At 43.5% G+C, this 24217-nt stretch overlaps 2 protein-coding genes across 6 annotated transcripts in view; both read left to right on the top strand.

The window, feature by feature from the left end:
- Positions 1 to 2368: 2368 nt before the first annotated feature.
- Positions 2369 to 17128, top strand: LOC118791982 (heat shock protein HSP 90-alpha 1-like). 5 transcript variants are annotated; one of them, XM_036549592.1, is made up of 12 exons: positions 2369 to 2536; positions 2864 to 2982; positions 4220 to 4369; positions 4857 to 5223; positions 5492 to 5625; positions 5741 to 6049; positions 6264 to 6429; positions 6522 to 6712; positions 6810 to 6957; positions 7102 to 7370; positions 7791 to 8124; positions 8312 to 8783. In XM_036549592.1, the coding sequence occupies exons 2-12, from the start codon at positions 2950 to 2952 to the stop codon at positions 8419 to 8421; spliced, it is 2211 nt and encodes a 736-aa protein (XP_036405485.1). In that variant the 5' UTR covers positions 2369 to 2536; positions 2864 to 2949; the 3' UTR covers positions 8422 to 8783. The 5 variants fall into 5 exon arrangements, with proteins under 5 accessions (XP_036405485.1, XP_036405487.1, XP_036405489.1 ...); XM_036549594.1 differs by lacking the exons at positions 2864 to 2982; positions 4857 to 5223; positions 5492 to 5625; ... (5 more) ...; positions 7791 to 8124; positions 8312 to 8783 and adding exons at positions 12593 to 12706; positions 12965 to 13331; positions 13693 to 14147; ... (4 more) ...; positions 16086 to 16419; positions 16665 to 17128 and having other exon boundaries at positions 4220 to 4255; XM_036549596.1 differs by lacking the exon at positions 2864 to 2982.
- A 1156-nt stretch (positions 17129 to 18284) lies between these two features.
- The window catches only part of LOC118791953 (serine/threonine-protein phosphatase 2A 56 kDa regulatory subunit gamma isoform-like), a 33578-nt gene continuing 27645 nt past the window's right edge, over positions 18285 to 24217 (top strand). Inside the window, exons 1-3 of the mRNA XM_036549538.1 lie at positions 18285 to 18361; positions 19317 to 19385; positions 23574 to 23739. Of these exons, the coding sequence (XP_036405431.1) occupies positions 18335 to 18361; positions 19317 to 19385; positions 23574 to 23739 (262 nt within the window). The 5' untranslated portion in view covers positions 18285 to 18334. The remainder of the gene's footprint in view (positions 18362 to 19316; positions 19386 to 23573; positions 23740 to 24217) is intronic.

Genomic DNA, 24217 nt, shown 5'->3' on the forward strand with positions numbered 1-24217 from the left:
TAAAGTGGACACAAAACAAAACGTTGGTTCCATAGCGAAGCAACCATATTTACCCACAGGGTTTTTATTCCTCATTATTTTCACATTAAAGACGGTGCCTGTCTTTGCTCAGTGAAAGCGCGTTGTGAAGACTTGTCTGCACTTGGTATAGAAGGCTACACTAAGAGGGCGCGGCCTTAGCTACAGTGTCAAATAGTTCCAAATGATCGCTTATGTCACTAATTATTCAAAAGCTTAAGTGTCAGTAAATGTACTCGAAATCACTGCAGTTCTCTGTATCACTTTCGTAACAACTAATACTAGTGTCATTTTATGGGACCCGAAGAAACAAATCTGCCGCTGTCCGTGCGTTATTTCATGAACAATAGCTCCGCTTCATGGACTGCTGAGGTATTGCATAATACAGTTTACACTTGTCCAGTAATTTCCAACCTTTCCTGTTACGTATTCCTTGACCACTTTTCTTATCGCATTGCGTACCAGTGCAGGACAAGCAACGATACACAGTTTGCCCAATGTGCAATTAACAATAGTATCTACTTGACAGAAATATCTCAAAGGTGTTTTTCTTGGCGGTATGATGGGTTTATCGTTGGTACATCATTGATATTTAGCCATAACGCTATTATCATTATTATCTGTAAAACCTTAAAACATACACAACTAAATAATTGTGTTAGGTACTGAGTAAAATTCGCCAGAATAAAATGTATCCCGAAAAATACCTAGTCTCCATGGCTTAGTCCTGGACGCTATATAAACCTGCAAATCACAATTTTACTGCTGTTAAGAGAAAATTCATTTTAATGCCTGAACGAGAGGTTTGAGCCAAGAGCTTGAATAAGACACAGTGATTAAGTTTTGCAAACAGGAAACGTTTCATTCCGAACACTTGTCACGACGGCAGCCGCATGCAGGGCAACACGCCGCTGGTGGCTGTCAAATGAAATACCTGTCTTCTGGCTTAAACATTGCGAAACGGATGCGTGTTCAGTGAGGAACGTAGCGAGTGCAAATAAACAACTGTTTTCACCGACTAAATTATTCAAAGTTGTCATTGTCCTCATATCTATCACCAGTGTCAAGAGCGTAACTCGCCGTCAAGAGATTTCCAAATTTCTAGAAAAGCACACACTTCCAGCACACTCTAGAAGCAGAGGACAGCATGCCGCAGATGTCAGCTGTGTAAGCCGATTTTATTTGTAGAAGCAGTGTCCTCTCGTGGTAACAGAGAGTACGACAAGCGTGGGAGAAATTTCGCGTGCTTCCAGCACATTCTCACCCCACACAGCTCACTTCAAGCCTTCCAAGGAAAACACTGAGTCCTGTTCTTTTTAGACGACTTTAGCATGACTCCAGGATAGTAAGCATAAAACACTATCAGTGTAAATGAAACTTTTAAACATAATAAAGTGTGAAAGAAAATTGTCTGACATGAGATTGACAAATACTTGTCACACATTTTTTTGTGCTCTCTGTAGTGCAGATTTGATGATCATTCAAGCATTTGGATAATTTTCTAGCAAGGCTGTAGGTTTCATGAAGAAAACTTTATTTATCATAAATAAGTGAAACATGGCCATCGTAAGCATCCACCACTGCACTGCAATGTTTCATGAATTTGGCATTAACTACTAAAACTATTGATAGATAAGATATGACTGTTATTGGAAATGGGCATAAGCTACTAAAAATAAAAATTAGGCAGGATATAATCGTCAATGTTCCAGCTTAACTTACAATAAGTCTTACCGGAAGTCTCACAAGTTAACTTGTGGTGGGACTTGAATGGTGTTATGCTCACATTCACTGGTCTGGGAGTGTTGTTAACCTGGTCTGATACTATTGCTCATTTAACTTGGATGGATACACTTATGTTATATTGTACTGGAAGTTGCTCTGGATAAGAGCATCTGCTAAATGCATGTAATGTAACAGAAAATAACCATTTTGCATATGTTTCTTGCACCATGAGCAATATACTGTGATTGCAGCACAGACGGGCTGTGGAAAATTGAATCAGACAGAGGTGTGGATTTAAATAGTACCACATATGACAACTGCATGTGTCTGCTCTACCTGGGGACAATGCAAGAGAAGGCATGTAGGTGTTATCTTTGAGGGGCCTGTCATACCTCGAATGTGTTTCAGAAAGGTCCCAGGATCAGGTGGTGGTGAATGTCCATACACAGCTGTGACATCGTCACAGCGGTGACGACTGGGACAGGATGAGGGAGGGTGATTGGCAGGCCCACCTGTGACGCCTCCCTAAAAGGAGTGCCCCTGGCAGCTGTGCATGCGCACCCCCGCCCCCTGCCACTTCTCTGTGGGCCTCCCCCCCTCTGTAGGGGACATGCTTTCTGGAACTTTCTCAGAGAGGTCTTCGAGAAAGCCAGCCCCGGTTATAAAAGCCGCCATCGGGCCACAGGACCCTCAGAATACTCGAAGAACCTTCACCTGAACCAGGAGAGGTATCGCAAAAGAGCGAGCAAGCAACCCTCAGCACATTGAAACTCATTCTTAAACTTTCAGCAAGGTGAGTGCGATGCCGAATGGGAGTCAAATATGGCGTATTCACTAATTTGGATGCTAGAGGCTAAATAGACAAGTAAATGAAGTGAGATTTTTTTTACATATGGTATGGCAGTGAATTTGAGGGCATTAGGGCTTCTGCTTCTTTTGACCTACTTGTCATTCGCAGTACACAAATTTGTTGGTGAGGGAAGTTTTACTGGGAGTTTTACAGGTCAGAATGGCTCAGTTCTGCTCTAGGCTGTAGTCAGCATGAGGACTGGTGGAGAGATTTTTGGTTACATGCAATTTGACTTGTGATCTGATCTATGTCTTACTGTGAGTGGTTTAGTGGGCAATCGTTTGCATGGCTCTCTGCATGCAAGAGGAGCAGGCAACTGACTGTGGATTCTACTACAGAGCGGTGGAGAGGAAAAGATGGCAGATAGAGCACACTGCTGTGTGACCAGGGTAGGCAGAACAGTTTAAGCAGATTTTACAGTGTCAGTCAAGTTAGTGAAATTATTGACCAATCTAATATTCAGGATAGTAAAACATCCTCCTAATTACAAATTGACACCAACTGCAATTAAAACCTATAAAGTCTCAAATATTAGTGTGGAAAAAAGGTAGTTGATTGGATTTGCATATAATATAACATATAAAGCCAGTTTTATTTACTACTATATATTGTTCTATTCTGTATTTCAGTACTTTATTTATGTAGCCTTATGATATTTCTCACCATCAAAAGCAATGAATGAGTCACCTTTTTAAAATTAGCTGTGCCTCTTAAAGAGTGGGTGGGAGGCGCACTCTCTTATCTCAAGTGGATAAGATCATTGCATCTTTTAAAATTCTTTAACGTGGGAAAGAGCCGCACTGAATCGCACTGAAAAGCAGGCCAGAAAATCCAGAAGAATAGCACATTGGAAAGCATGTGGTGGTTTTGGTCGTGACAGTGGGGGGGGGGGGGGGGGGGGGGTGGTTGGGGGTTGGGGGTCGTGACGGTGGGGGTGGTTGGGGTTATATGACATTGGTGCAGCTGTTGGGGATTGAAGCAGGAGGTTGAAAGTAACACCCCACCCACCCCCACCCTCCAAAAAACAGGGTTTGACACCTGTGACATTTGCAGCTGCTGTGTGTAGTTCATTTTTTATCACTTGCTCAGTTAGTTACCATGAGGCTTCCATTGGTGATTATTACCAGAGCCCGTGTAAAACCTTAACACAAGTAGACACAATTTCATGTATCAACACATGATAAAAAGTTATTTATCATCTCACTATCTATGCAGTAGTTTTAGGAAACAACTTAATTATTTTTAGTACCTTTAGTACTTTAGTACTGTTAAAATTGAAATTCTGTTTTGAAACTCAGATCTTCACCATTACAAAAGCATTGTTTTTCTCTCTCTTGGTTTTATAAATGTATAATGCAGAAAACTGTAGGCTATGTAATTTAACCCAGAGAAAAAAAAAAACGTCTGCTGTGTGGCAGTAAATGTCATCCACACATTTCTTGACAGTTGAATGGTTGAGCAGATCAGTGGCATGCAGCTGAAGTGGGAAGTTTTACCTTCACTGAAAAATTGTTGGGTGTCAAATCGCTGAATATGCATCCAGGTGGTGAAAAGAAACAGACAATGGGGAAGAGGTATTAGCCAGCAGCTACGTGTAGGTAACGCGGCTGACACCTGTCGTTCCAGATGCCAGAGAACGCCAGCATGCACACAGAGGAGGAGGTGGAGACCTTTGCCTTCCAGGCGGAGATCGCCCAGCTGATGTCCCTGATCATCAACACCTTCTACTCTAACAAAGAGATCTTCCTCAGGGAGCTCATCTCCAACTCCTCAGATGTGAGTTTGCCTCAGTGTGAACTGAGCTATTTTAATAATCGATCACATTATTAGAACAATGACATTGTATACTTACTTCCAAAAACTTTTGGATTGACTGCAATGGGATATAGTTTATGATAGTGATGTGCCTTCGATATTTTTATGTTTGGATAGACTATGGCACTCAGAATTATTTAAAAATTTTAAATTATTTAAAATTTTTTTAATGATCATGTGTACTTTATGAAAGTTCCCTTGTGTATATAAAGTCACAGCAACGAGCTCTGTATCTCTGTATTTACTCAATGTTTAAGCCATTAAATTATCATTCATTGAGTCATTTTATGGAGGTTTTCTTTCAGGCATGAATATTGATAATACAATTATACCTTCAGATTTTTTTTGTTAATTTACAAACATTCAAATGCTGATCTAATTAATCAGTGATCTTGTGGTTTCCTTCCAAGTTTATAGTATCATGTACAATTGTCCTCCATTCCCTCAGGCTCTGGACAAGATCAGATATGAGAGCTTGACGGACCCCAGTAAACTGGAGTCCTGCAAGCAGCTGAAGATTGAGATCATTCCTGACCAACTAAACCGCACACTGACCCTCATCGACACTGGCATTGGGATGACCAAGGCCGACCTGATCAACAACCTAGGCACCATTGCCAAGTCAGGCACCAAGGCCTTCATGGAGGCCCTGCAGGCTGGGGCTGATATCTCCATGATTGGCCAGTTCGGTGTGGGCTTCTACTCTGCCTACCTAGTGGCTGAGAAGGTGACTGTCATCACCAAGCACAATGATGACGAACAGTACATCTGGGAGTCTGCTGCTGGAGGCTCCTTCACTGTCAAACCAGACAATGGTGAGCAAATTAAGATACCGCTGATATAATACATGGAGAAGTCTAACGGTGGACAAAGTATGCATTAATGGATATTAAGGGTTAGTGCTCATACACACTTCATACAAGCATGACTAATAAGATATTACTGTAAGACACTGTACATGTTAATGGTTTCATTTGTTAAAAAAAAAAACATCTGAATAATCATCATATGATTTCTGTGTGTATATTTATTAGTTCTGCAGTCAGGCTTAACTGTTAACTGTTTGTGCTGTGCCATTTGCAGGTGAGCCTCTTGGCCGTGGTACTAAAGTCATCCTGCATCTCAAGGAAGATCAGTCAGAGTACGTAGAAGAGAAACGCATCAAAGAAATTGTGAAGAAGCACTCCCAGTTCATTGGCTACCCCATCACCCTCTTTGTAAGTACTTGGAGAGCATTCCCTTGGAAGGGCTGATAAGTTGAAAGCTTATGAGCAGATCTTAAACTTCAGTGGAGTTGTGCTATCAAGCTGTTTCCTCTCTGTCTCTTCCAAGGTGGAGAAGCAGCGAGAGAAGGAGGTAGATTTGGACGAGGGTGAAAAGGAAGAGGAGGCGGACAAGGACGCCGCAGCTGCAGACAAGGACAAGCCCAAGATCGAGGACGTTGGCTCAGACGAGGACGAGGACACAAAAGAGGGGAAGAACAAGAGGAAGAAGAAGGTCAAGGAGAAGTACATTGATGCCCAGGAGCTGAACAAGACCAAGCCCATCTGGACCCGAAACCCTGATGACATCACCAATGAGGAGTACGGCGAGTTCTACAAGAGCCTGACCAACGACTGGGAGGACCACCTGGCTGTAAAGGTAATAGTTCCTCCAATTTGTAACTGAATGCCAATTAACAAAAAATGCACTAGTCCCATATCAGCCAGAGTCTCATTTCAGTTATATCTGACAATTTAATCCCATTAGTGGGCACGTGAAAATGTATAATATTTACAGCAGCTATGGGTGGACTATGGAGGGCTAACAAGGCTTACAACTACTTTTGACATCACAATACTTCTGTCACCTGCAGCACTTCTCAGTGGAGGGCCAGCTGGAGTTCCGTGCCCTGCTCTTCGTCCCCAGGAGGGCTTCTTTTGACCTGTTTGAGAGCAAGAAGAAGCGGAACAACATCAAGCTGTACGTGCGCAGAGTCTTCATCATGGACAACTGTGAGGAGCTTATGCCCGAGTATCTGAGTGAGTAACTTAGCCCTCTTTCTTCTACAGCATCTCCTGTTACTGTAGCACTACTGGCTAACATCTAACTGCCATTCCTCCTCTTTGGTCAGACTTCATCAAGGGCGTGGTGGACTCCGAGGACCTTCCCCTGAACATCTCTAGAGAGATGCTGCAGCAAAGCAAGATCCTGAAGGTGATCCGCAAGAACCTGGTGAAGAAGTGCCTGGAGCTCTTCACTGAGCTGTCCGAGGATAAGGACAACTACAAAAAGTACTACGAGCAGTTCTCCAAGAACATCAAGGTAAGCATTTATTCGTGTACTTCTGTATGAATACACAACTATGCCTTGAATGTTTTAGAAAATTGACATGTATGAATTATTTGATTTTTGCCTTTAGTTGGGCATCCATGAGGACTCTCAGAACCGTAAAAAGCTGTCTGAGCTGCTACGTTACTACACCTCCACCTCTTCAGATGAAATGGTATCACTGAAGGACTATGTGTCCCGCATGAAGGAGAACCAGAAGCACATCTACTACATCACAGGTGGGTGATCTTCAAATTAGTCATCCTTATTAATAAGGCACAATATGTCTCAGTAATTATAACTGGAGGAAAATAACTCGTACAAATGACACTACATTCCATGCATTCACATACAAACTAAGGCTGTGTTTTCCTCCATAACAGGGGAGACAAAGGAGCAGGTGGCTAACTCAGCTTTTGTGGAGCGCCTTCGTAAGGCTGGCCTGGAGGTGATCTACATGATTGAGCCCATTGATGAGTACTGCGTACAGCAGCTGAAGGAGTTTGATGGGAAGAACTTGGTGTCTGTGACCAAAGAGGGCCTGGAGCTGCCAGAGGATGAGGAGGAGAAGAAGAAGCAGGAGGAGCTCAAGACTAAATTTGAGAACCTCTGCAAGATCATGAAGGACATCCTGGATAAGAAGATTGAGAAGGTATAGCACTAATGATTCCAGGCTTAATATGGGACTTAAAGGTGATAGCTGTGTGGAATTTTAAATCTCGATCCGGGACTCCCCCAGAAGGCTCCCAAACCAAAGATCACCTGCAATGACTCATTTACGATGGCCATAGTTGTTGCTATTTGCATCCACACAAAAATCCCATTGCTCAAGCAACTTTGGGTGGGTCCACAAGTGCTAAATGGATCTCCATCCTGTTAGGTTAGAAATTACAAAGAAACATGACAGATATAAAACCAACCAATCAACCAATAGGCAATTGTATATCAGGGAGAAAGTCATGTCGCAACAGAGGGAATTTTTAGGAAAAAATCATTGGCTATAATGGAACTTGATTTTTTTGAGGGAGTACAGTTGATTAATTTGTATTGTCTCTTTCCTTACTGCTACCAGGTCACAGTTTCCAACCGCCTGGTGTCTTCCCCCTGCTGCATTGTCACCAGCACCTATGGCTGGACCGCAAACATGGAGAGGATCATGAAATCTCAGGCCCTCAGAGACAACTCCACCATGGGCTACATGACTGCGAAGAAGCACCTGGAGATCAACCCACAGCACCCAATCGTTGAGATGCTTAGAGTTAAGGCAGAAGCTGACAAGAATGACAAGGCAGTGAAGGACCTGGTCATCCTGCTCTTTGAGACCGCCCTGCTGTCCTCTGGCTTCACGCTGGAGGACCCCCAGACACACGCTAACCGCATCTACAGGATGATTAAGCTTGGTCTAGGTGAGTCGCACCAGCTATTCTTGTGTGTTATTAGTAGTTCCTCATTTAATACAGGGATTCAGTTCAGTATATTAATTTTAAAAGGAATGTATGGTAATATGTCACTAGTAATTTCTTTGGATATTTCATGAAACAATAGATTGGTCATAATTTTCAAATGTTTTTTTTTTCCTTTTGTCCTGTGTAGGAATTGATGATGATGATGCTATAGTGGAGGATATCATTCAGCCTTGCGATGAGGACATGCCTGTTTTGGAGGGTGATGATGACACATCACGGATGGAGGAAGTTGACTGAAAACACTCAGAAAGTATTTTTTTTTTTTTTTTACTTTTTAGTTTGTGAAACTTTTTCTTGAACATTCTTTTTTATTTATTTAATTTACTGTCAATATCAAAGGACTAAAACAGAGAGAGTCTACATGATAATTTGTTGTTATTGTAAGATATTACTACTCTGTTTAGATTTAATGTGTTGGTTTGTATTTTACCCTTACACAATTTTGAGACACATGCTACGACGCTATAAATGTCTAAGAAAGCAGTAACTGACTAATAGGGAATTGACCTACTTGACTTGTCAACATTTTTTAAATTGTGAAGCATTTTTCTATGCAAATATGTCATGAGTATTTATAATAAATTAATTTTAAAATGAAACATTTCTTTTCATTAACTGGTTCCAATTTTAATTTAAAATGAAATCGCTTTTATGTTTTCTGTTGATCTGAAGTGAATCAGATTTTGCAAGCGAAACATGACGAAAAAACACCTACACAAAATAAAAGGAGATAGGAAATGCTCCTTAACCGGTCTCTGCTTAAAGATGCACTAGACTAGTGTACCCAAACAGAATGTTCAAAAATCGACATCACGAACTCGATATTTGAATAATCAAGCTTGTTTGGCCTTCCTTTATTGTTTCGCGCCGTACAATATTCAAACCGAGACGCTTGGAATTAATCAAAACTATGCATCTGATGAAACTTAAGCAGTGATCGTTTTAACCATTGATTAACACATGTAAACACACGAATATAAACTCGTTGCGGATGATGAGTTCCCAGTTTCAGTTCTGCACGTTCAGATGCATTGCAGATCTTGTACATGACTAAGAGGTACATCATCACTTTCTTTTCCACCTGGTCTTCGCTTCGATTTACCCAAAGGTTCCTCTTCCTCTCAGAAAACCTTGTCAGATGGCAAAGGTAGACGTCTTTCAGGTGGGATCTGAGTCGTTCTGACCGTGTCTCCGACCCCGCCTTTTCCCATCGGTTCTGAATGCCGGTGGGCGTGCACCGACAAGCGGCACGACCGGCGGAGCGTCGTGATTGGCCTTCCATGGCGCCTCGTCGGTCACGGAGGAGGGAGCAGCTAAGAAGCTTCGAGACGTTTCTGGAAGCCGCGGGATGCTTTTCCACCTCGCGCTTCTCGAACCATCCTTAGCTGTATAAAAACAGCCGCGAGAAGCTGCTTCCCTGGATTCAACGGAAAGCGCAGGCAAACATAGTAGCGAGCCAGGGAGAAGACAGCATCGCGATTAGCTGCACTCCGAAGCCACTCAATAACACTCACAACATTAGACATATTTCTCGCAAACTTCAAAGAGAGGAGACAAGGTAAGCACAGAAACTGAAATGCACGAAATTCATCACCATCTTGCCAATTACGGTCAGCATTTCGCTTGCATTTTGATTATACAGCGAACAGTCCACTGATATGGTAGCTAGCTAGTTGTGCATCGACTAAAAAGAGGTGTTTAACATATTTTTAAATAGAATTAAAGTACCTTTAATTCTCTATAAAAAAATAGCGGGAGTTAACTAGCTGTCAATCCCAGTAACACAGATGGAAGCTTACGTTACCGCATTGTTTTCGAGGCGTAGCTAACATTAGCTGATAAGGAACAATTACCATAGCTAGCTAACGTTAGCCGTGACACCACCCTTGACACTGCAGGGACACCATCAGTGTTGCTTTGCATGAATTTTCAAATGCGACATAACCTTACACGGTAAAGAACCTATTAAGAATCTGCTCTGTAAGGTCTTAGTTACCCGTACCCAGGTAGCCCGGTTATTTCTGATATTTTTAGTAGTATCATTACTGTAACGCGTCAGTGTAAAATACGGTGGGGCAGTGGAGAAATTCCCTCATTAGCTATCGTTAGCTTTCTAGCTGGAAAGCGAGCTCTCCATTATCCGCTGTCATTCGGTTAATCCTGATTAGGTAGCTGATGGCAAACAATTTGTTCTCTCGACGCAGTGCAAAACCTTTCATGTACCCCTTTAATTTACTGGTCATTTAGATTCAACATTACGATGCCTATTTAATCTGGACAACTTAATCCTTGTTTTATGAATCTGTTAATTAGAGACATTACAACGGCACGATGGTAAATTGGCTAAGTGGTTGCCAGTAGTTGGAGATTACTGGCTAACATTGGTAGTTTCTAGAAGCTTGCTGTGCTCTGTCTGTGCCGGCAGGTGGCGCAACAGTGTCGCAGGAGCTCGAAACCACGTGGCCGCTCAAAGAGGTTTAGGGTAACCGGATTTCTAGAAAAATCCATGCACCTGGATACCATTCAAGCACGAAACGTACAGTTCCGAGCAAGTTATAAGCATTTTTTTCCAGAGACTTCCTTAATGCTGTAAGGATACTACATACAGTTTTGATGTGTGACAATAGTGGACCCTCACACGCTTGCTTTTAGATATATTTAAGTGTCAAAAACATCAAATTGCCAAAATGTTTGCCAGTGTAGTCACACAATTTAGTAGATGGCTGCAAGTAAGCCTACACATCGTCAGTTGTTGAATCTGCATCCATTGGAAATGCCTGCATGCATATGCTGGCACTGAATCAATCTATACATTGATGGTAAATTGTATAAAACTGACATCGATGTTACTTATTGTACAGTTATTAGCAACAAAACATATCAGCATCTATTTTAATGACCGTAGTCATAATAAGTGTAAAACCAATACCACAGTTGTCCTTCTTAGGCTGTTAAATCCAAGATGTAATCCTCATGCAATGGCCTTTAGAGAGATTACAGATGAACAGTGTTATGCAAAGCAGTATATCTAAAGATATACTGGAAAAAAAGATTGCTTTGAGATCGACAGTGAACACCTTCACTCTTGTACATGATGGTCAAGTACACACACAAGTTTTAAGTAGCAAGCTCTATTTGAAGTTTTGCTTAGGCTGAGGAGAAAAGATTTCACAAGCTTTGATGTTTCTGGAGATGTTTCTTTGCCCTCCACATGCTACTGTTGTGGTTGCAGGAACCCGGATGGTTATGCTTTGTACCACACTGGCATGTAGCAATGTCACAGTAGCTCAACCACAGACATGTTCCACACATTGTTGCACAGAGTTTGCTTTGGTTTATTCAGAAGTCCTCTAAGTGGAACAAGCAGAGCTTTTTGAAAGGCAGCGACTTATCTAATGTCAGACTCTTCAGACAGAATTAATCATGTGGTTTTAGTGGTTTGCACAATTTGTAATCTTAGGAGTTCAGCCCCTTGAACCTGCTACTCCTGTAAATGTGTTGAACTAACCCTCTTTGGGACTGTCATACTGACAATATAAGTGGTTTATATGAGTTGTCTTTTGCAAAGGGAGAGATTGGAGGCAGGCTGTGTTAGTGTGTAGTATAATACTGTAGTGTCACGATTGGTGGGAGTTTCATGATGACATTCAGTTACATAATTGCTCTCAAGAGCACAGAGTGGTGCAGAGCTGTGATGGGAAACCCAGCAAAGCTCACAGGATTCTGCATTAGTTGTGGGAAAGTGATGGGAAAACAGCTGTTTGTGCATCTGTCACAGACAACATGCTCAGCAGGCTCTAGTGATGGGGAAAGATGGACTTCATGAATCCAAAATGGGTGGGGATTGCCAGAATTCAGTATTACCACAGTATGGGCATACTGCATCTAAAAACAATTTGAGGAAAGCACAATAGTCACAAGAATGGTTCAGAGAAGTCAGTGGTAGCAACATCCATTGCAGGGTGTATCCAAAACTGCATGTTTCAAGCCTGAGAGCACAAGGCCTCCTTATTGTGAAGTCAATGATCATCTTACCAAGACCTCAATGGGGGTGAATGGATACAATATTGCTCTCTTGAGACACATCATCAACAGTGACACCCATTATATCAAGCACTGTAATTTTAATGGTGTTATCAACCACTACCATTGATAGTTATGGATAGAGGAAGAGGCTTAATCCAGAGTTCCAAATTGATTCAGGGAATGTAATTACAAATTAAACAGGGATTTTTAAAGTAGCACTCCAGCCCATGCACACAGCAGTCCTTCAGAGACAGGATTTAGGTGATGCAAATTTAGATGCGTGTCTGTGTGAATTGGCAATTTGCTCAGTGTGCCCTCTGTGTGTGCCCCCCCCCCCCCCCCCCAGATGCCTGAAGCGCACGACCAGCCCATGGAGGAGGAGGTGGAGACCTTTGCCTTCCAGGCGGAGATCGCCCAGCTGATGTCCCTGATCATCAACACCTTCTACTCCAACAAAGAGATCTTCCTCAGGGAGCTCATCTCTAACTCTTCAGATGTGAGTTCGCTGCTCATTGTGTTACTGGCATGACGAGAAGAAGTGACACTAACATATGGATAACTATTTGGTGAAAAGCTGAACGTGATTGCCTTTGAGGCGTAATTATCGTATTAATTTGCTAAGATCTCAAATACAATTGAAACTGTACATGATGTTATCTTGTGGATAGTCATAAGGTTAAAATATTTCTAGTAGTTGTCATTTGCATTTATATGTATGCGTGCTCATAATACATGTCATGTTTTTCCCCCTCAGGCCCTTGACAAAATCCGCTATGAGAGTCTCACAGACCCAAGCAAGCTGGACTCGGGAAAAGACCTGAAGATTGAGATCATTCCAAACAAACAGGAGCGCACCCTCACCCTCATTGACACTGGCATTGGGATGACCAAGGCCGACCTGATCAACAACCTGGGCACCATTGCCAAGTCAGGCACCAAGGCCTTCATGGAGGCCCTGCAGGCTGGGGCTGACATCTCCATGATTGGCCAGTTTGGCGTGGGCTTCTACTCTGCCTACCTGGTGGCCGAGAAGGTGACTGTCATCACCAAGCACAATGATGACGAGCAGTACGCCTGGGAATCGTCTGCCGGGGGCTCCTTCACCGTCAGAGTGGATAACTGTAAGGACACACCTCTGGTCTCTGAATTTAGGGAGGAGCCTGAATATTTAATAAGGAGAATATTGAACCGTGAGGTTACATACTACACCCCCAGGTCAGCATACAGATGCACACTAGCAGTGTTGCACAAAAGAACAGGATTTTGTGAATGAACTCTTTGCAGCAAGTCATTACTTATTCATAATGAGCTGGAGTTTCACACAATGCATAGGTGAAAAGTGCAGGGTTTAATTATTCAAGTGTATATTCATGTGTATCCATAGTAGATTTGATTGATGTTATTCGAAGGGATTATCTCTTGTAGGATGCTTAGTGTATAAGACTACTCACCTTTTTCTCCAAATGCTTTTTCTCCCCCCAGCTGAACCAACATGCCGTGGGACCAAGGTGATCCTCCACCTGAAGGAGGACCAGACAGAGTACCTCGAAGAGCGGAGAGTGAAAGAAATTGTCAAGAAGCATTCCCAGTTCATTGGGTACCCCATCACTCTCTATGTGGAGAAGGAGCGCGACAAGGAGGTGAGCGACGATGAGGCAGAGGAGGAGGACAAAGAGAAGGAGGAGAAGGAGGAGGATGACAAGGGTGATGAGGACAAGCCCGAGATCGAGGACGTGGGCTCCGATGACGAGGACCATGACAAGTGTGGGGACAAGAAGAAGAAGAAGAAGAAGATCAAGGAGAAGTACATTGACAAGGAGGAGCTGAACAAGACCAAGCCTCTCTGGACCCGCAACCCCGACGACATCACCAACGAGGAGTACGGCGAGTTCTACAAGAGCCTGACCAACGACTGGGAGGACCACCTGGCTGTGAAGGTGAGTGCCCGCAGAAGCACTTCCTACACATTGTAAATGCCACAACACCTATTTATGGCATGGCAATGCTGACTGATTTTCTTACAAAGAAGAAATGATCAAGTTCTGGGAACTTCTTACACAGTAACGTGATAAGAAATGCGATCACAGCCATTGACACTGTATGGGTAGTCATTTAGGCCTAGGTAGTCAAATTGTAGTTAAGAGGTGTAGGTGTGGTAGGGCTCCCAGCTGATGCAGCAGAAAATAGTGATTTGCTCCTCTCCCATTGCAGCACTTCTCTGTGGAGGGCCAGCTGGAGTTCAGGGCCCTGCTGTTCGTTCCACGACGCGCTCCCTTCGACCTCTTTGAGAACAAGAAGAAGAAGAACAACATCAAGCTCTACGTGCGCAGAGTCTTCATCATGGACAACTGTGATGAGCTCATCCCAGAGTACCTCAGTGAGTGCCCCCTGTTGTCAGCGCATGTCAAGCAAATGTCTGTAGTGAGGGAATGGGAGATTCCCTTGCAGGAAAATAGCATTGCAACATGACTGTATTAGTAGTTTGGAAGATATTTGACTTGTACTTATATTGATATATTTAAAAGGAGAGCTCTTCAGATAAGATTTGCGGTGATAGGTGTTAAATACTGTTATAATAAAACAAATAAATTACTACTTCACAGTATGGTTTTAAGAGCATTATACTTCTATTGTACAAAAGAAAACAAGGTCTTGCAGTGATCTGCAAACACTGCTCTTTGGTTTGTGTTTACATGGCACCAGATGATCCAAAAAGACAACTTTGAATTGCAATATTGACTTTTTTTAACGGCTGCCATAAATTTCCCCCTCAACAGACTTCATCAAGGGCGTGGTGGACTCCGAGGACCTTCCCCTGAACATCTCCAGAGAGATGCTGCAGCAGAGCAAGATCCTGAAGGTGATCCGCAAGAACCTGGTGAAGAAGTGCCTGGAGCTCTTCACCGAGCTGTCCGAGGATAAGGACAACTACAAGAAGTACTACGAGCAGTTCTCCAAGAACATCAAGGTAAGCGTCCTTTCCCTGATAACACCAGCTCCCACATGTATATTTCGCCAGGGCATGACCACGTCCCCCTAATCTTCAGAGTGGTAAAGACAACGCTAACATCCATTCTTGTGTGGTTGAAACCTGTGTTGACTTGCGTTAAGATCGATGAAGAGGTTGAAGTCCTTTTCCCCCTGCCTCTCCAGCTCGGCATTCATGAAGATTCCCAGAACCGCAAGAAGCTGTCGGAGCTGCTGAGATACTACACCTCTGCCTCCGGGGATGAGATGGTATCCCTCAAAGACTACGTGACACGCATGAAGGATACCCAGAAGCACATCTACTACATCACAGGTGAGTGGTGGCTGTAACCTCAGACCAGCGTCCTCAGACTTGAGTATCAGGAGTCAAATGAGGCGTCCCAGAGCTGCATTAACTTGGCTTGTCCTCGAAGGTGGATGCACTCAGACATCTGTGTCATCCTCTTGCAGGTGAAACGAAGGAGCAGGTGGCCAACTCAGCTTTTGTGGAGCGTCTGCGCAAGGCTGGCCTGGAGGTGATCTACATGATTGAGCCCATTGATGAGTACTGTGTCCAGCAGCTGAAGGAGTTTGAGGGGAAGAACTTGGTGTCTGTGACCAAAGAGGGCCTGGAGCTACCAGAGGATGAGGAGGAAAAGAAGAGGCAGGAGGAGAAGAAGGCCCAGTTCGAGAACCTCTGCAAGATCATGAAGGACATCCTAGAGAAGAAGGTGGAGAAGGTAAGGCGAACTCTTTACGTGTACAGCTGAATCCTCAACCTACACGTAAAAAGGCTTTGACCACTAAAATTGACAGGCCGGACAAGTTGAACAAGCTTGATGCCTTGTGTCACATTGTACCTGTTAAGTTGGCTGAGGATACTAATGTATGATGTTTGTTTGGACCAGGTCACAGTCTCCAACCGCCTGGTGTCTTCCCCCTGCTGCATCGTCACCAGCACCTATGGCTGGACCGCCAACATGGAGAGGATCATGAAGGCCCAGGCCCTCAGAGACAACTCCACCATGGGCTACATGGCTGCCAAAAAGCACCTGGAGATCAACCCTGACCACCCCATTGTCGAGACACTAAGGCAGAAAGCCGAGGCGGACAAGAATGACAAGTCTGTGAAGGACCTGGTCATCCTGCTCTTTGAGACCGCCCTGCTGTCTTCGGGCTTCACGCTGGATGACCCCCAGACACACTCAAACCGCATCTACAGGATGATCAAGCTCGGTCTAGGTGGGTAATGCAGAATGGCCTGTTTTTGGGTTTCACATATCTGTACTGTTAAAATGGCAAACAATTCATCAAAAAAGCTCTATAGGAGCCAGATTGAGGATTTGTATTTGAGAAGCCCTTGGGATTTCGGTGAAGTCAGTGAAAGTCTTACAGATCCTAGGTACCCAGCTCGTATGGAAGCAACTCACTGTAGAACTCTGTAATGAATGTAATGTTATGAAACCTGATTGTCTTTCCCCTCTCAGGTATCGACGAAGACGATTTGTCCACAGAGGAGACCAGCACTGCCCCCATCGAAGACATGCCCCCACTGGAAGGGGATGAGGACACATCCAGGATGGAGGAAGTAGACTAGATTGAAGAAGAACTTCTACAGTGTAGATGTGACCTGAGTTCCAACTAGTTGGTGTAAATAATTGCCGGGTTGAATTTTTGACTGTATTGTTAAATGAATGTGGAATGCACATTTCTCCTTGTTACCCCCAGGAACCAGTGGTTCTGATCATTCCTCTAGGCCTTGCTTTGCCTGCAAGTTCTGTTTCCCTTGCTGTTTTTTTTATTTTTTTTTTTTTATTTTGATGTTTCACTGCGCTTTTGTATTTATGCGAACATGTTCCATTCCTCATGTGTGAAATACTTGATATGTAAATATCTACAGAATTAAATACTGTAACTTGAATCTACAATAAAACTTTACTTTGTCAGTCTATGAAATGTTCTTTCCTCTTTTGTAACTTGCATTTGTCATGGAGATTGGTTCCAAATTGACTATGTTCTGCATGAGCATGAAGTGTTTTCTGGTTCAGCATACAATGTGAATTATGTGGAACTTTACCTTTGTGCTGAACTGTTTAAAGGGGACAATTTGATTAAATTTATGTGCACAGCATCATTGAATATGTACAGTGACTCAAGTTTGATTTCAGAACAATCGATTAATCATTTGTAAAACATTCTCAGCATATTGCATTATTTTAGAAAACTTGACATGGAGAGTCTGATGTGAAGTAGGTAGGATACAGGTAACTTCCACTTAAATAAGATTTTTTTGGACTCCATCAAAAGGATAACTAAGAAATGTCATCTGTGGTGTTAAACGTCAGAAACTCGTTGATGCCTATGTGTTAAAGGACCGTCGCCAAAACGTTAGAAGTTAGCTGACCACTTGAGGAGAACTGCTGTAACTGGTTATGAATTGGTTATTTAAATCAAATCCATTAAAATAAATGAGTTACTCATACAGTCGCCAGATGGCGGTACTGTTCTTCAAAAGTTCCTCGAAAGTAACAGAAAGTAAGCATGCAAATCATTACTCAAATGTTGAGACGGCAGACGTTGGCACGATTTTTGAAAAGCACGTTTTCCCCATCGTGGTCAAAACAGTCAAAATATTTTCATATGTAGAAATTTGTCATGGGCAAATCCTTGTCTGCCTGGGACTACTTCAAAATATCTATCTTCTGATGTTGCTTTGCAATATTAAAGCAATTCGTAATCCCAGAGTTCGTTTAGGAAGTAAATATTACTCACGATAGACTACTTTATACATATATTTTAAAAAATAATAATAATATTCTATTGTCACAGTTCCATGCGTCTTGATAGTCAAGCAACATGACAGCATCGACCGCTTGTTTAGGCGATTCAGTTAATTCCTGTAACTTCCAAGATTATTTTTCTTTGTGAACAAGCAATCCTACACTCCAACATCAATCCATTAAAGTGATTAAGAATTTTAAAATTTAAAGTGTGTGTGTGTGAGAGAGAGCGTGTGTGAGTGTGCGCGTTACACCACATGACCGACAGCAACCTATCAAATCAGATGGAGACCAGGCGAACAGCTGCAGCGACGGATAACTCAAGCAGTCGCAGGAGTGTTTCCAATAGGGGGTGACGGGGGAGCTATATTTCTGCAATGCCGAATAAACTGAAAAAAGAGAAGGTGAGATCGGTCTTTATGAAGAACGGTGTCGCATTGTTTTAGCTGTATAAAACGCGTAAACCCAGAGGCCTAGGCCATATTGATGGATGCTTCTCAACAGCAACGTGTGTTGAAGTGAGCCAAGTTAGCAGGGCAGTTGAGTGTTGCTTGGTAGCTGGACTATCAAACAAGCTAGCCGTGTTCAGGACAGTAAGAGCTAGCTGCTTTGCTTTGTAGTGAGAGCTTGATTTCACTTTTGATTACAGTCATCTTAATAATTACGATTTAATTATTTTCTGTTCACGGCAGTTGAAAAGTTGGTTTTATGCTCGTTTGATTGGTAATTGGCTGGCTAGATTGGAAATATAGCAAGCAAGCTAGACCAGCTAGCCTAACTAACAAAGTTGGTTGGGACCTTAGCCTAGAGTGCGTACAACTAACGCCCCCACAATTACAGCTTGCTTAAGCTGGCTGACTGGTTAGCCGGCTAACTATACCTTCTCTTTAATGCACTTGCTAATATGTTGCGGTGAGTTCAGTATGAAATTAATTTCACCAGCTAGTGTCTAGCTAACGTCAGCTATAGCACTTTCTGTTTTCTTTTAGACCTTAGTTATTTTTAACGTTAGTTAACTTAGCTCACCGCAACGTAAGCTAACGTTAGTCTTGTCTGCTTGTCAGTCGCTAACCAGCTAAACGCGTGCTTCTGCTTTTTAACGAAAGGACATATCCATCCAATAAAGAACGTGACAAAACGTGACTGTTTTGTGAAAGAATTTAGGTACTTAGATATGTGATCAGCTAGTTACATGAAATAGATGGCTAACAGTTACTTATCAACAGGGAAATTCATATAAAATAGCTAGCCAGCAAAGTAAACTACAAAGACCTGAGGTAGTGTCATTGCTGCGCAATTAATTTCATTCTCACCGCCGGCTACCTTGTAGCGAAGTTTCACAAATGTTCTGTTTGTTAGGAATCTCCAAAATCTGGAAAAGTTGGCAAAACTGGGGGGAAAGATGGACAGGAGAACTCTGAACACGAGGTAAGTGAGATGGCCAAATGATACTGCAATTGAATGAACACTATGCTGTGAATAAATGAACATAATGGTACATTGTCAAAAATTATGAAATGTCGTTATTCTAAAAAAATTAACTTTGCAAAGTGTTTCCTTGCTTGTCAATGTTAGCAATTCAAGACTATTTACTATTGTCTAAGAAGTTTTACAATTAGAGTTACATTAGTGGTTTTGTTTCTAGGTATTCATTTGTAGTTTAAGTATCAGACTCCGTAAGTACATAAATCCAGATCATAGTTTCTTTTAAAGCCTTCTGTGAATGGTTACAACCTCAATTAAGGAACCTTTCTTTTCACTTTTGAAATCCCCTTGACCTATGAACTGGTCGCATTTTCAGCATGTCGCAAGGTAAGAATGATACAAAAAACTGCCGATGAATTCAGAAGCGGCTGCTGTTGTCCCCGGAGTGCTGACCTTTCGGCTGAATGCGGACTGGTTATGAAGTGACAGCACACTGTTACTGTTGGCAAGTGCGGCTTGCGGTACTTGTTTTCATTAGACAATCGCGAGCCACGGCAAAATGTCCAGCCTGTTTGTATAATTCTGCTGCAACTTAAAGCAACGGGCTGTTATGTGCTGAGTTTTTTTCATGTGCAAATGGTGCCTTTTCCTTTGCTAATTGCAACACTTTGATGTCGCCTGCATGGATGGACGCGCTGTAAGTGAAGACAATTCTAACGATACTCTGGTCTGTGTGAGGTGCATGTTAAATATGTGCTGCACCTGTGTCAGCTGGCATATATGAGCGAGCTGAGCTTTGATTTTGCATGTTCATCATTCAACTGATGGGAATTTGTCCAGTGTATGCATTATGCAATATTGGTATTAAGTATTGTTGGTCAGGAAAGCTCCACTTTATCAACTGGAAGTTTTTTTTTTTTGTTTATTTAAAGGCATGAGGAAGGAAGGGTGTGATTGGGTAGTTTAAATTCTTGTCCTCAGTTGGCCTGTTACTACACGCGTTTCCGTTATTTTGACAGAAAGTTTGTGAGGTGTACCTCTCGGCCACTTCCTTGGTCCTCAGTGTGCTGCCACAGCCACTGTTCAGCGGGGAGCAGGGGCAGCTGATCCAGAGCCAGCCTCTGCTTGTCGTAACCATCCTGGTTATCTATTGAGGACTCATGCTTGTAATACAAATGCATCAATGTGTCCTATGCTCAAGTTGGCAGCCTGCAAGCGGGCATTACAGGTTGCCTTTCCCCGCTCCTCTGTAAAGCACTTTCTGCTCTTCCTGTCAGGGACCAAATGGTCATAACAGAGCTCTAAGCACAGGATCAGAGTGGTTTCAAAGGCTGGGTTTTATCCCCTTAGTGGTTGTTGAGCTCCATTAGGGGAAGTAATTGTTGCTTCAGTGGTTTTGAAAGACCTGTTGCCTCATTGGTGGGCATTTTAAAAGAAGTTGCTTGTTGGGGAAGGTAAAAGTTAAAGAGCTGTGCATTTCAAAAATTAACCTAATTTCTTCAATTCTGGCCTATAGTTGATAGGGTCTAGGCCTGTGGAGCTGTTCCTTGTTTGATCAGGAGTCATGAGCATGTTGTGGGGTGGTGGATGACGCTGCCTTTTCAGTCTGCACTGGCCTGTTTACTAGGGAGTCTCAGTGGACTGTACAATCGGTGTGACATCATGCCCCACAGCTTGGGATGTGGGTAATGCAGTGGAAAATCAATGTGTGTGCCTGGGGACTCAGCTTTGGATCTCCCTGGTGCCAGCTTGGTTCCAGCTCTACAGTGGGAAAAGGGCATAATGGGCCAGCCTGGTTCCAGCTCTACAGTGTAAAATGAGTATGATGGTGCAGCTTGGTTCCATTTCTATAGTGGATAAAGGGTCATTGTCTGTCTTGCTTCTGCTCAGTGCTCTGCTGCTGCTCAACACTTTTCATGCAGTCATGTAAAGCCCATACTTTGATTTGTGCATTGATGTCTAATATTTATAATAAGCGCTATTGTGGAGCTGAGTGTTTTGGGCAGTACATTCATCTTAATGGTGAATGGCAGATTAAATATCTGGACTACTCAAACCAGTGGATTTGATAGGGCAGAAGTAGCTTGTGCTGCTCTCCAAGAGCTGAGCTGGGCTCCTTTTTGGACTTCTGGTCCTGAGATTTTACCATTTAAAGGGTGACTTATGATTGTGTTCTTGTGTTTGAAGTTGGTGTACGTTCATTAGTTTTCCTTTAACATTGTCATCGTTTTGGGTGAAGTACTTAATGAGAATGTGCCTCTTGTGCTGGATCGTGTTGGAGTTCTAGGATAAATTGTACTCAGCCCAAAATGGATGAATGAAAATGGCTGCGTGAAGCACACGCTCCAGGGTTGCATGATCCAGGTGACCATATAACCAAGTTTCATCTCCCTTCAAGGGAACAACGGCCCTTTTGGGAGCAAAACCTTTCAAATTTCTGTGGCATTGACTCAACCAGCTGGGTGCAGCCGTAAACCAGGTTATTCTGTGGGAACCCAAATGGTGCCACTGGGTTTCCCCTGGCAGCTCATTCAAACATTTTTTTCTTTTTTTTCAAAGAGATTTTTTTCCTCTTTGCAGTGGTCTGAGGGGAGTTGCAGTAGCTGCGTGGCCAGCATGGGGACCGGGTGCTCCAACTCTAGCCACTCTTGGAAGGTGGTCAAGAATGTGAGCCTTGCTGCTTCTGAGGACTGTTCCATATGTTCCCTTCTAGTCAGTGGGTGTCTGAAGCCCCTCCTTCCCCTTTGTTCCCTCGTGGCAGCACCCCTTTGTGGGCCACCTGAGAGTGGCACTAGGGGTGCAGCGGAAATGCAACATCCACATGCCTGTGCGCACATGTAGGCGAGGCATGCTGAGCCCAGAGACTGAGCAGAAAAGCACCTTTCTGGTCGGAGCTGCCGTCTGCCTTTCCGTTGTAGACTGCTCGAGAGTTGAGAGTGGTTGCGGCACCAGGGGAATTCCTGGTGCGCACGTGAACACATGCTTGGTTTTGGGTTAAGCTCAGGGCAGTCTAGCAGGTTTTGCTGCGCTCTCTAAGAATGGGGAAGTTCAGCAGCTGAGTTTCGACTCTCTCCACTGCGATTCCCAGAGATCACAAAAACCCAAAAAGAGGCAGGTTTAGCGAGGCAGGAGGTGGGCTTAGCAGGGGAGGAGGCAGGGAGCCTAAAGAGGAATGTGGACCAATTTCGTCAGAGCTCAGCAGTCGGAGGAGAGGGAACAAACAGTCGAAGGGCCACCATTTGACCGCATGAGGCATTTTGGGGTCAAGTGTATACCATGAGTGTAGACCTCATCCACAGAGATGTGGAGTGGCAATGGCTGTCAGATGCTGTGTGAGACGTGGAGGAATTGGCAAATTTTTTTTTTTTTTTTTTTTTTTTTTTTTTTTTCTTTCTGCTGATGCCTTTTGTCCACTGGGGTGAGACACCCAAAGTGCAAAGTAGGTAATCTGAAAAATCTTTCTCTGGAGCTGCCTATCGGAGTGACAACTCTGGTAACAGGGGCCGCCAGAGGTACCATGACTAATGCCATTCTCCTGAGAGGTCTGACTGTTGTGGGCTGTCTGAACCAATCTAGCTCCTCAGCATCCTGTGATCCTTGTAATCTCTTTGATGGAGAGTCTATTCGTTAACATTTGCAGCAAAACCATGGTCCTTTGAAAGCCGTATTAGCTGCCCCCTGTCAATTGCCAGCCTATAAATGCATTTAATTTGCCCATAAGCTTGTAATTTGCTCACTCTCCAAAAATGGAAAAAATTTGCCTGGTGCAGCAGATTTGTAAGCATTTTGTACGTCCTTGTACGTAACTTAGGGATTGTGTGAGTAAATGAGGCAGGGCTTGCCATAATCCTCTGGGTCAGGGAAGTATCTCTGTCTTTTTTCTTCAGTTGTGCACACAGTGCTCTATGCCAGGTCTTGGCCTGTTTCTGCATGTGTTCAATTTTGGATGCTTAAACTGGGGTCCATGGCTGCATCCCAAAGCACTGCTTCGAGCCCCACTCATCTCAGATCAGCACTCGGGGTGACTTGAGAACTCTTTGCTTGCCTGCTACTGATCTAGGTTCAGTCAATATCAGGGCCTGAGACGTAGCCCTACTCCAGAGCCTGGGGGTTCATTGGATGGGGGTGAAGTGCAGGAACACAGAGCAGTAACAGTAACCCCCCCCCTCTCTCCCACCCCCCATCCCAAAGGCCTCCAACAGGAAGAACAGTGGAAGCAACGCCCCGCCCACCACGCAGCTGCTGAAGGGGAAGCAGCCGGGTCCCCAGGCACCCGTCAAGAAGGAGAAGAGGCAGAGCTCCTCCCACTTCGGCCTCAGCAACAACCGGGAGTTGCAGAAGCTGGAGGCCTTCAAAGGTAGACAGTGCATCATGTGACATCACCCAACATCACATGACCATATGTGATATCCCACGGCCTCACATGACCAAACTACATGGCACTCATCTGCTATGCAGCAAAAGTAGACACCAAGGCACATCACATGACATCACACAATGTCCTGCAACCACATTGCACATTAGAGATCAGCTGTGTGGCAGACACTGACATCATATCAGGTGACAACACTGCATGTTACCCATCTGCAGTGCACTGTGGTAATGGTTTTGTATTGAGTGTGTTCAGTAAACGTGGTGCCCAGTGTTTTTCTTTTCTCCCCATCCCTGGAGTAATTTGATGTATCACAGAAACTGCAGGGCTGACTTTACTATTTTGGGAGAGATGGGTTGTGTTGCTGATCTTGTCTTGCTCAAATGTGGCATTCATGCTAAACATTATTCTGGAGTTTGAGTAGTACTTTTATTTGGTAAATTTTGATGCATTTTAATATATG

The sequence above is a fragment of the Megalops cyprinoides genome, chromosome 17, assembly GCF_013368585.1.
Source record: "Megalops cyprinoides isolate fMegCyp1 chromosome 17, fMegCyp1.pri, whole genome shotgun sequence".
Lineage (NCBI taxonomy): Eukaryota > Metazoa > Chordata > Actinopteri > Elopiformes > Megalopidae > Megalops > Megalops cyprinoides.

Excerpts from the sequence above, each read along its gene's own strand:
- LOC118791982 (XM_036549591.1), top strand. The coding sequence starts at position 2,950 with ATGGCAGATAGAGCACACTGCTGTGTGACCAGG. Across the intron at positions 12,707-12,964 it reads TCATCTCTAACTCTTCAGAT|GCCCTTGACAAAATCCGCTA; the intron begins GTGAGTTCGCTG and ends TTTCCCCCTCAG. Across the intron at positions 16,420-16,664 it reads GATGATCAAGCTCGGTCTAG|GTATCGACGAAGACGATTTG; the intron begins GTGGGTAATGCA and ends TTCCCCTCTCAG.